This window comes from Mauremys reevesii, linkage group 25 (genome assembly GCF_016161935.1).
Source record: "Mauremys reevesii isolate NIE-2019 linkage group 25, ASM1616193v1, whole genome shotgun sequence".
Classification (NCBI taxonomy): domain Eukaryota; kingdom Metazoa; phylum Chordata; order Testudines; family Geoemydidae; genus Mauremys; species Mauremys reevesii.
Genome location: NC_052647.1, coordinates 16,588,709 through 16,599,311, shown reverse-complemented (window position 1 = coordinate 16,599,311; position 10,603 = coordinate 16,588,709). Strand labels below are relative to the sequence as shown.

Sequence of the window (10,603 nt, the reverse complement as noted above, 5' to 3'; positions counted from 1 at the left end):
CCCCCTTGCAGCTCGGGAGCGGAGAGGGGATTAAGCCATAAAATAAAGTTTTATTCCAAAATAACAAAATAAATAATCTACTGTACAGGCTGCAAAGGAAACGTCGCTAATGCTCTAAACCGGCGGCCGACGGGAGCGTGACCGGGTCTCGAACCAGCGCTGCCGGGAACGGGGGGGCTCCAAAGTGCAGCCTGGACCCCCCCCCGGCGCGTGAGGAGGGGAACAGCCTCCCGTGGAATATGCTGGGGGCAGTGACACTGGTGCTGAGCCCCTCAATCTTTTCCCTGATGCCCCCCACCAGCCAGGTGGCTTTTTAATCTGCTCTGCCCCCCTGTGGTGGTGACATGGGGCGGGGGGGGTACCCCTGATTGTCCCATTAAATCTCTCTTCCCCTCCCCCCCCATGCTGGGGGCTGGGGCAGAGTCCCAGGGAGTGGATTGTCTGTGCTGTGTGCAAACAGCCGGCCCCAGAGGTGGGGATACAGCCGGTGCCTGGGTGTGTTGGGGGGGGGCTGGTGTGCAAAGGACAGCATGCCCCCCCCAGCCCGGTCGGCTGGGCAAGGGCAGGATCAGGGATGGGGGGTGGATTTCGGGCTGTGAGGCTCGCAGACCAGGACAATTGCGCTGCTGGGCTGGGAAATTTGGGGGCAGCAGTGGAAGGGGGAATTTGTGGGGGGGGAGGGGGATTTCCCCCTTCAGGACCCCCCTGCCCGCAGCCTCAGCCCACAACCAGCAGCCCCGGCAGGCTGGTTCCCCTCCACAGCCACTGGGGGAGGCTGGGCCAGACCCTTCTCCTGGGCCCCCGGGATCACCCCCTGGCCCCCCGGGATCACCCCCTGGCCCCTTCAGCCCCCCCATTCTTGTGCTTTGCCTGCAAGAGCCCTTCCCGGGGTCTCCCCCCAGGGGTCTCCCCCCGCCAGCTCTCTTCTCCCTGCCTCTCGGGGGGGGGGTGAATGTCACCCCCCCTTAAAACACCCCCGCACTGAAGAGTGGCCCTTCTCATCACCCCAGCTGGGGGGAAGGGGGCTGGCTGGGGGGAGAGCTGGGGCTAGGGTGGGGTTTGGAGGGGGGGCGATGTCTGGGGCGGGGGGACCGTGCCCAGCTGGTCCCATTCACCGGGCTGGGCCCTCCCTGCTGCGGCCAGGCCTGGGCCAGCGCTGCCCAGCCCCCCGCTGCCCCCGGGCCTGGCTCTCTGGGGAGCACACGGGGAGGGGGGCCCCCCAGTCCTGGGGTTATTGCTTGTTAGTGGAGGGGGGGCTGCCGTGGGCCCCACCCCCCTACCCGGGGGGCTTCGGCGGCTCACTGCCGGCTGGTCTCCTGCTCCACCTTCACACTGCTCCGGCGGGACTCGGCCTGGGCCGGGGGGGGCCCCTCTGCCAGCCCGTCCTCGAACTCTGCGGGGAGACAGGGCCAGGTCAGCCTGAGGGGGGCCCCTGGAGGAAAAACCCTCCCCCCACCCCCGCGGGCTGCTTTCAATGGGGTTCCCAGGACGTCAGCTGCCCCCGCCCGCCCCCCCACTTCCTTCCTCTCCTGTCTGCGGGGCGGGGGGAGGGGCTGGGTGGAATTTCCACAAATTGTTTCTTTTTTCCATTCAGTAACTGGTGAGACAAAGAGCAAATCACAGAGCTGGGCCCGGGCCCCCCAGCTCTGCCGGTGCCCCTCACTCCCGACTCGCAGCCCCTGCTAGCCCAGCCCTGGGCTCCCCCCTTCCCCAGCTCTGCCGGTGCCCCTCACTCCCGACCCGCAGCCCCTGCTAGCCCAGCCCTGGGCTCCCCCCCCCCACAGCTCTGCCGGTGCCCCTCACTCCCGACCCGCAGCCCCTGCTAGCCCAGCCCTGGGCTCCCCCCCAGCTCTCAGCCCCAAGCTGGGTGCAGGGAACAGCCCATGTGGGTATAAACTCTGACCCCTCCCCCCCAGCCAGGTACCCCCCCACGGCACCTGCCCCACCCCCGCTATCCCATCCCTAGCCTCTGGGGCGCAGGCCCCATGACCCCCTTTCACCCCTCCCCCTCCCGGGCAGCTCACCTGGGCCCGGGGACTTGCCCGGCAGGCAGGGGCTGAGGCGCCCGACGCGCTCGTGGGACACCAGCCGGGCCAGGCGCAGCCCCTCGTCCATCAGCGTCTGCTGCAGGATGTGGCGGCTCCAGAGCCCGTGGGGGGGGAGGCCGAGGGGCAGGTCGGGGGCGGCGCTGGGGGGCGGCGTGAGGCGGGGGCAGGAGCCGACGGCTGCAGAGAGAGCGATCGAGCGAGGGTCAGCAGGGGCGGAGTCGGGTGCCAGGGGCTGCAGTCTCTGCCTCCCTATAGCAGCTCGGGGGGGTAGATGCACAGGCACCCTGCCCCCCCCCCCACGCCCAGGAACACAAAGGGGTGGGGGTGTCTGTGTCCTGCCCTGGATCTGGGCGAGTGCCCTTGGCCAGGGAAGGTCCCTGCAGTGCTGACGGGGTTAATCAGTACAAAGCCCCCCCGCTCCCCACTCACCCTGCAGATGCCCGTCCAGGCTCTCTCCCGACAGGCTGGCTGCGTCCTCCTCCAGGCTGGCTCTGTACGGGGGGGCGTAGGACTCCGACCCCCCCGGCAGCTGCAGGGGCTCAGGGCGGCTCTGCTCACCCACCTGCAGGCGAGCGGCCGGTTAGAGGGGGGGCGGGGGGGAGGGTGTCAGACCCGGCCTGGTGCCCAGCTGGATGGGATGGAGGCACCAAGCTCAGGCAGCTGCACCGGGCCAGGTAGCCGGGATGGGGGTGAGCCGGACCCCTCCCGCGTGGGCACGGGGCGCAGGCCGCGCTCTGCTGAGGGCAACGCACCCAGCGCCCCGGCTCGGCCCTGGGGCAGACCCTGGCTAAGGAGGGCGCCACCCCACCCCCCAGTGCCAGCGCTTCTCCCTCGCCCGCTGCTCCAGCGCCCCCAAAGCCGGCTGTCCCCCCCCCCCGCCAGCGGCACCCCCGGGGCACCCGCCAGCCCAGCACCCACCTCCTGCTTCAGCTTCTTGGGCTGCACGGCTCCGCCCTCGTCCGGATGCGACCTGCGCGGAGGCGACAGGACAAAGCGTCAGGGGCCGGGAGGCGCTGCCGGGAGCCCCCCAGGGCAGGAGGCTCAGACCCCGGTGGCTCGAGGGGCAGGCAGAGACCCCGCAGCCCGGGGTGGGGGGATACCGGAGCCGCTGGGTCATGGTGCCGCTCCAACGCCGGGACTCCTCCGGCTCGGCCACCCACCGCTCCCTGGGGGGGACCAGCCCCGGCTAATCCAGGGAGAGGAGGGGGGTTGCAAGCCGGCACCTGTGGCACCTTCCCCCCCTCCTGCCCCGGGCTCCCCGATGTCGCCCTCCCTGGGAAGCAGCGGCTCAGGTGGAAAATATCCAAAGTGAAGGAGGAACTCGGGGGCCGGGCTGCAGGGCAGGTGGGCAGCTGGCTCGGCAGGGGCGGGGGGGGTGGGGGGGGACACGAGAAATCCCCCGCGGGGAGGGGAGGAAGAGGAGGCTGAGGAAGGCAGCTTCCAATGCCCCCCTGCCCCACAGGAGGGAGCGGGCAGGGCGGCTCCGCTGGGCACTGGGGGCAGAGAGAGGCTGTGGGGGGAGCAGGAGTCTGCAGCAGCCTCCCCACAGCCTGATGCCCCCTGGGCCCCTCACCCCACTGCCCTGGGCCCCCCCTGCAGCCCCCGCCCCATGCTCTGCTGCCCCGTATCCTGAGCAACGCCAGGGCGCAGGGGCCCCCCAGCCTGGCCCAGGGGCCGCACGGGAGGGGGCGTCTCCGGGGGTCCCAGCTCACCTGGCTCCCTTGAGCGAGGACAGGTAGGTGCTTTCCCGGGCCACCTGGCGCGACAGGGAGAACAGCTCCACCCGGCGCAGCAGCAGCGTGTGGTCACGCAGGCAGAACTGCGCCGCCGCCTCGTTGATGGTCAGCTGGGGGGGCCGAGACGGAGGCCGTTAGCCGGGGGGGGCGAGTCACGGGCTGGGGGGGACCCCAGGAGCCTTGACGCCATGGGGAGGGGCAGAGAGACAGGCACCGGGGAGGGATGGGCCGAAGGCAGGATAAAGGATCCAGGGATGGATAAATAGAGGGACGGCAAGAGGCCTGGAATAGAACCCAGGCGTCCTGGCTCTCAGCCCCCCCGCCCCAATCCATGGACTGTTGCAGTCAGATACAGGAGTCCCCTTCCGGAGCCATCCCACCCCAGAGGTGGCTGCATTGGGGGGGGGTCTGGGCAAGGGCTCCCCTGTGGCCCCCCTGCTGCCAAGCCCCCCGCCCCGGCGGCGTGTGCTGCCCCCGGCCGTCGCTCCCGCGCCCCCCGCCCGGCTCACCTCGTGCAGCGTGAGCGGCTTGCCGTCGCGGCGCCGGGCCTCGCCCCGCCCGTAGATGGCGCTGTGCCGCCGGATCTCCTCCTCCTTGCGCCGGTCCCCGTCGTCCAGCTGGAAGATGTGCCCCACTGCCTTGGCCAGCTTCTTGTTGAGCTTCATGAGGGTCCGCAGCCCGGGCCCGCCCCCCCGCGGGCAGCTCTGCAGCAGCCGCTCCACGCTCTCCGCCACCGTCCTCGCCAGCTCCGGCTCCAGCTGCTCCGGGGCCGGCTCCCCGCCCGCCCCCGGCGAGAAGGGGGGCGGCCCCCCGTCCTCCTCCGCGCCGCCCCCCTCCGACTCTGGGGTGCTCCGCCCCGGCCACTGGGGGGCGGGCAGGGGGGAGAGCTTCTCCCCCGGCTCCGAGGGGCTGCGGGCGGGCGGCGTGGCCTTGCCCGGGGCCTCGCCGGGGCTGGCGTGCCCGTTGCTGAGCGACTTGCGCCCGCCGCTCTCGGAGAGCTTGAAGAGGGGGATGCTGCTGACGGGCAGGGAGGCCACGGGCTGGCTGAAGAGGCCGGGGTTGGCGGCCCATTCCCGCAGGGCCTTCTGCAGGCGCCGGACGTGCAGGGGCTTGGTGGCCATGCCCACCAGCGCCATGATCTCCAAGAACTCCTCCTCGCCCGCCTCGCACAGCTGCTGCACGTCGTCCCCGCCCTGCTGGATGAAGGTCTCGTAGTAGGAGAGCAGGTTGGCCCGCTGCAGCACCCGGTACAGCTGCAGCTCGCCCAGGGTGCGGGGCAGGGCCATGGCGAGGGGCCGGCCTGTGGGGGGAAGAGGGGGCGTCAGTGCCAGGGCAGGGCATGGGGAGGGGAGAGGGGGGGAATGGAGACCCAGCCACCAGCCAGAGCTCGACACGGCCGGGAGAGTCGGGGTCCCCAACCCAGCCCTTGGGAGAGGGAAGGTCACCGGCTGGTGTGTGGTAAGAGCCCGGGGCACTGCACCAACCTCGCTGCACTGCACCCAGCACCCCAACCTCCCCGCACTGCACCCCACCAACCTCGCTGCACTGCACCCAGCACCCCAACCTCCCCGCACTGCACCCCACCAACCTCCCCGCACTGCACCCAGCACCCCAACCTCCCTGCACTGCACCCCACCAACCTCCCCGCACTGCACCCAGCACCCCAACCTCCCCGCACTGCACCCCACCAACCTCCCCACACTGCACCCAGCACCCCACCACCTCCCCGCACTGCACCCCACCAACCTCCCCACACTGCACCCAGCACCCCACCACCTCCCCGCACTGCACCCCACCAACCTCCCCGCACTGCACCCAGCGCCCCAACCTCGCTGCACTGCACCCAGCACCCCAACCTCCCCGCACTGCACCCCACCAACCTCCCCGTACTGCACCCAGCACCCCACCACCTCCCCGCACTGCACCCAGCACCAACCTCCCACACTGCACCCAGCACCCCACCACCTCCCGCACTGCACCCCACCAACCTCCACACTGCACCCAGCACCCCAACCTCCCCGCACTGCACCCCACCAACCTCCCCGCACTGCACCCCACCAACCTCCCCACACTGCACCCAGCACCCCAACCTCCCCGCACTGCACCCAGCACCCCAACCTCCCCGCACTGCACTCCACCAACCTCCCCGCACTGCACCCAGCACCCCAACCTCCCCGCACTGCATGGCTGCAACCCCCCACTGCATACTGCACTGCACCCCACCAACCTCCCCGCACTGCACCCAGCACCCCAACCTCGCTGCACTGCACCCAGCACCCCAACCTTGCTGCACTGCACCCAGCACCCCAACCTCCCGCCACTGCATGGCTGCAACCCCCCACTGCATTCTGCACTGCACCCCACCAACCTCCCCACACTGCACCCAGCACCCTAACCTCCCGCCACTGCATGGCTGCAACCCCCCCTTACTGCATTCTGCACAGCACCCCACCATCCCCCCACACTGCACCCAGCACCAACTTTACACTCCTCCTGTGTAGCCCAGCCCCCACTAAGGGGCAGTGCCCTGTACCCTCACAGAGAATCCGGCTTTTGTACATGCCACCGGGAGCCTGAGACATGCGTTGGTGTTTCCCACGGGCTCCAGGGAGATGCCCGTGGATTCAGGGCAATGGGCGTGCTTGTGCGTGCAGCATTTTGGAGGCACCCAGGACCCGTGAGCACAGCTCGACCCCTCCCAATCCGGCACCTACGCAGCCCCACTGCCAGCACCCCCCGGAGCCAGAGCCGTTGGCAACTGGCTTGGAGCCCCCGATCAGCAGGGTCTCCCCTCTCCCCCGCCCAGTCCCACTACGACGCAATCGGGAGGGTCTCGCTCCTTGAGCCAAGAGAAGGACCCTGGGGCAGTGGCAGCCCCCAGACAGGTGGGCACAAGGCTGGAAGGGTCGCCCCACTGCCCATGGGGGGGTGCCTGGGATACATCCCCCGCACCCAGCCTCTGCCCCCATCCCGGGGGCAATGCCCCACAAGGACAGGGTGTTGTCCCAGTACCCCAACCGCTACAGCACTGGGGCTGTATGGCCGGGACGTGCCAACGCACGGGGGGATCCCCAGCTCCATCCCTGAATGGGGAAGGAAGGGACCCCCCCCCCCATACACATTCCCAGCATCCCAGCTCAGCCGCCTTATTCCAGGTGCCCCTCCCATCAAGAAGTTTTGAGCAGCAACGGTTTGGGGGGGGGGGGTGTCACAGTCCTGAGATGTCCATCCCCCTCCCAGCTCTGGCCTGACTTGGGGGGGGGGCAGCCAGCCCCCCAGGAGACGTCTCAGCACCTGGAGAGCGAAGGGCAAATACTGCACCAGGCCACGGGGAGGGGGGGGGGCAGCCCCACAGTCTCCCGGATTCCGGGAGACCTTCATGGTCCAGTGTCAGCAAAACCCAGACCCCCCCCCCCCATGCCATCCTGTGCTCCTCCTGCCCCAGGCTTCCTTCCCCAGGACCAGCCCCAGCTCCCCCCTCCCTGTCCCCACTCCCTCCTGCCCCCAGGCTTCTGCCCCATGCCAGCCCCAACCTCCCCCTGCTGCCCCATCCCCCCACCTGCCCAGCTCCCTGTCATGCCAGCCCCCCCACAGCTCCTCACTCAGCTCACAGCCCCAGTTCTGCCTGCCATGCCAGCCCCCCACCTCTCCCTGCTGTGCGAGCCACCTGCCCCCAGCTCCCCTGCTGTGCCAACCCCCAGGTCCCCATGCTAGCCCCCCACCCCAGCACTCCCTGCTGTGCCAGCCCCCCAGCTCTCCCTGCTGTGCCAGCCCCCGGCTCCCCACCCCAGCTCTCCCTGCTGTGCGAGCCCCCTCCGGCTCCCCACCCCCAGCTCTCCCTGCTGTGCCAGCCCCCTCCGGCTCCCCACCCCAGCTCTCCCTGCTGTGCCAGCCCTCCGGCTCCCCACCCCCAGCTCTCCCTGCTGTGCCAGCCCCATGCCCCCTCGCTTACTGGCCTGGCTGGAGCCGCGCCCCGCCGCTGTGGCTCCCAACTCCCCGGCGCCTCGCTCGCCCCGCCCGGGCACGCCCGGCGGCGGGGCCGGGCCGGGGCTCGCCGGGGTCCCCGCTGCCCCGGGCCGGCTGGATCGCGCCGCCGCTGCCCCGCTCGGCGCTGGCCGCTCGCTGCCTCCGCCGCTGCGCTCTGCGCGCCGCCCACACCGGATTTACAGAGAAATAGCAGCGCCCGGCTGCGCTGCGCGGCGCGTGGGAGGCTCCGGGGGCGGGTTCAGCGGCGCCTCCTCTGCCCCGCCGGCCCCCGAGAGGGGTCCGGGAGGGGGCGCAGGCTGGGCGGGGCGCAGGGGCAGGGGAGGCGGAGGGTCCGCGGGAGGGGGCGCAGGGGCAGGGGAGGCGGAGGGTGTGGGGGAGCCTGGGGAGGGGAAGAGGGCGCAGGGGTCCCCAGGGGCAGGGGGCGCAGGGGTCCCCAGGGCAGGGGGGCTCAGGGGTCCCCAGGGCAGGGGGGCGCAGCGAGCCCCAGGGGCAGGGGGTGCAGGGGGCATCCCTGGAGGGTACAGAGGAAGCACAGGGGGGGGTCCCCATGGAGGGGGGGTGCAGGTAGGGCAGGACACAGGGGGGCAGATCCAGAGAGCTGGGGCACCGCCCCCAGGGGGACAAGGAGCATCGTGGGGGGGGCTTCCCCCATGTGGTCTCTGCCCAGGGAGTGTGGGTCACGGCGCCCTCCCCTCCCCCTCGGTGCCGCTGGGCGGGAGGCCGGGGGCCGTGTCTGAGGAGCCCACGCCAAGCGGGTGCTGGTTCCCCGGGGGGCCCATGGGCCCTAGGCAATTCTAACCTCCCGCACTCCCGGTACGCAGTGGGGACAAGCACCCCCCATTTAGCGCCCCCCCAGCGAAGAGAACCCCCCCCCAATGGCTGGGGTGCCATTGCCAGAGTCCCCCCACCTGTGTCGTGCTGGGTGCCGTGGCCCCCGTAGCAGCTGCCCTGGCTGGGAGGATAACAGCCTCCTACTGCCGCTGCCCGCCACGGGCGCTACTCCTCTAGCTCCTTTCGGGAGGAAGGCCCTGGGTTCGGCCCCACTGGAGTGGGGCGGGAGGGAGGGGGGGATCCAGCCCAGCCCTCAGTCCTGCCCACGGGCACCGCGTGGGCTCTGGCCTTTGCTGGGGCAGAGGGAGCAGTGATTCATCCTGCTAGCAGAGGTCACGGCGTGGGTTGCCTCTGCCCCCTCCTGCTCTCTGCCTTATGGGGGTGGGATGGGAGGTGAGCCCCACAGCCGTAGTTCCATTGGGCTCAGTGGGGGCGGACCCTGCCTGGCGTGAATGGGCCGTAGCTCCACTGGGCTCAGTGGGGGCGGACCCTGCCTGGCGTGAATGGGCCGTAGCTCCATCGGGGTCAATGGGGCCGGACCCCGGCTGGCGTGAATGGGCCGTAGCTCCATCGGGGTCAGTGGGGCGGGATCCCCGGCTGGCGTGAATGGGCCGTAGCTCCATCGGGGTCAATGGGGCCGGACCCCGGCTGGCGTGAATGGGCCGTAGCTCCATCAGGATCAGTGGGGCCGGATCCCCGGCTGGCGTGAATGGGCCGTAGCTCCGTCGGGGTCAGTGGGGCGGACCCGGGGATCCGCGCTGCGTGAATGGGCCGCGAGGTCAGTGGGGCCGGATCCCCGGCTGGCGTGAATGGGCCGTAGCTCCGTCGGGGTCAGTGGGGCCGGACCCCGGCTGGCGTGAATGGGCCAGTCTGGCTGGGTCAGTGGGGCGATCCCTGGCTGCGTGAATGGGCCTCCGTTGGGGTCAGTGGGGGCGGGATCCCCAGCTGGCGTGAATGGGCCGTAGCTCCGTCGGGGTCAGTGGGGCGGGATCCCCGGCTGTTGTGAATGGGCCGTAGCTCCGTCGGGGTCAGTGGGGCGGGATCCCCAGCTGGTGTGAATGGGCCGTAGCTCCGTTGGGGTCAGTGGGGCGGGATCCCTGGCTGTTGTGAATGGGCCCTGGGGGGGTCAGTGGCGGATCTCGGCTGTTGTGAATGGGCGTCAGTGGGGCGGGATCCCCGGCTGGCGTGAATGGGCCGAGGCTGCTCCATTGGAGTCGGTGACGTTGAATCTACATCACTTCACAGCAGCTGAGGATCTGGCCCCTCGTTCATGGTTAACCCCTTGGGGTCCCCAGCCCCCCCCCCCTCCTCTGGGATCTAAGCTTCTTTCTTCCCCAAATCCAGCGCGTCGCCTCCCTGGAGCTGGGTGGCTGTGGGGGAGGCCGAGCGCCGGCCCCTCGTTCCAGGCAGGGGCCAGGGGCTGCATGGGGCTTGTGCGAGCTCCTGGGCACGGCGGAGCTGGGGGGAGCAGGGACGGGCACTGGGGGGGCTGACGAGCAGATGCCCTGTGGCCTTTTTCTCCCCTCCCTGCTGCTGTGAGGGGGGAAGCCCCTGCTCCCTGCCCCCCCAGCCAGCCCCCGCCCCTGCTCCCTGCCCCCCCAGCCAGCCCCCTGCCCCTGCTCCCTGCCCCCCCAGCCAGCCCCCGCCCCTGCCCCCTGCCCCCCCAGCCCCCACCCCTGCTCCCTGCCCCCCCAGCCAGCCCCCGCCCCTGCTCCCTGCCCCCCCAGCCAGCCCCCTGCCCCCTGCCCCCCCAGCCAGCCCCCGCCCCTGCTCCCTGCCCCCCCAGCCAGCCCCGCCCTGCTCCCTGCCCCCAGCCAGCCCCTGCCCCTGCTCCCTGCCCCCAGCCAGCCCCTGCCCCTGCCCCCAGCCAGCCCCCCCCTGCTCCCTGCCCCCAGCCAGCCCCTGCCCCTGCTCCCTGCCCCCAGCCAGCCCCTGCCCCTGCTCCCTGCCCCCAGCCAGCCCCTGCTCCCTGCCCCCAGCCAGCCCCCTGCCCCTGCTCCC

The 10,603-nt window shown here is 71.2% G+C and overlaps 1 protein-coding gene across 2 annotated transcripts; it reads right to left on the bottom strand.

Annotated features, from left to right (window-relative positions):
- Window positions 1-30: 30 nt before the first annotated feature.
- On the bottom strand, window positions 31-7,828 carry NAB2 (NGFI-A binding protein 2). Of its 2 annotated transcripts, none has more exons than XM_039514562.1 (7): window positions 7,737-7,828; window positions 4,294-5,084; window positions 3,761-3,894; window positions 2,967-3,018; window positions 2,478-2,610; window positions 2,025-2,225; window positions 31-1,393 (listed from the first exon to the last, which is right to left on the bottom strand). In XM_039514562.1, the coding sequence occupies exons 2-7, from the start codon at window positions 5,068-5,070 to the stop codon at window positions 1,299-1,301; spliced, it is 1,392 nt and encodes a 463-aa protein (XP_039370496.1). In that variant the 5' UTR covers window positions 5,071-5,084; window positions 7,737-7,828; the 3' UTR covers window positions 31-1,298. The 2 variants fall into 2 exon arrangements, with proteins under 2 accessions (XP_039370496.1, XP_039370497.1); XM_039514563.1 differs by having other exon boundaries at window positions 7,741-7,787.
- Window positions 7,829-10,603: the final 2,775 nt, after the last annotated feature.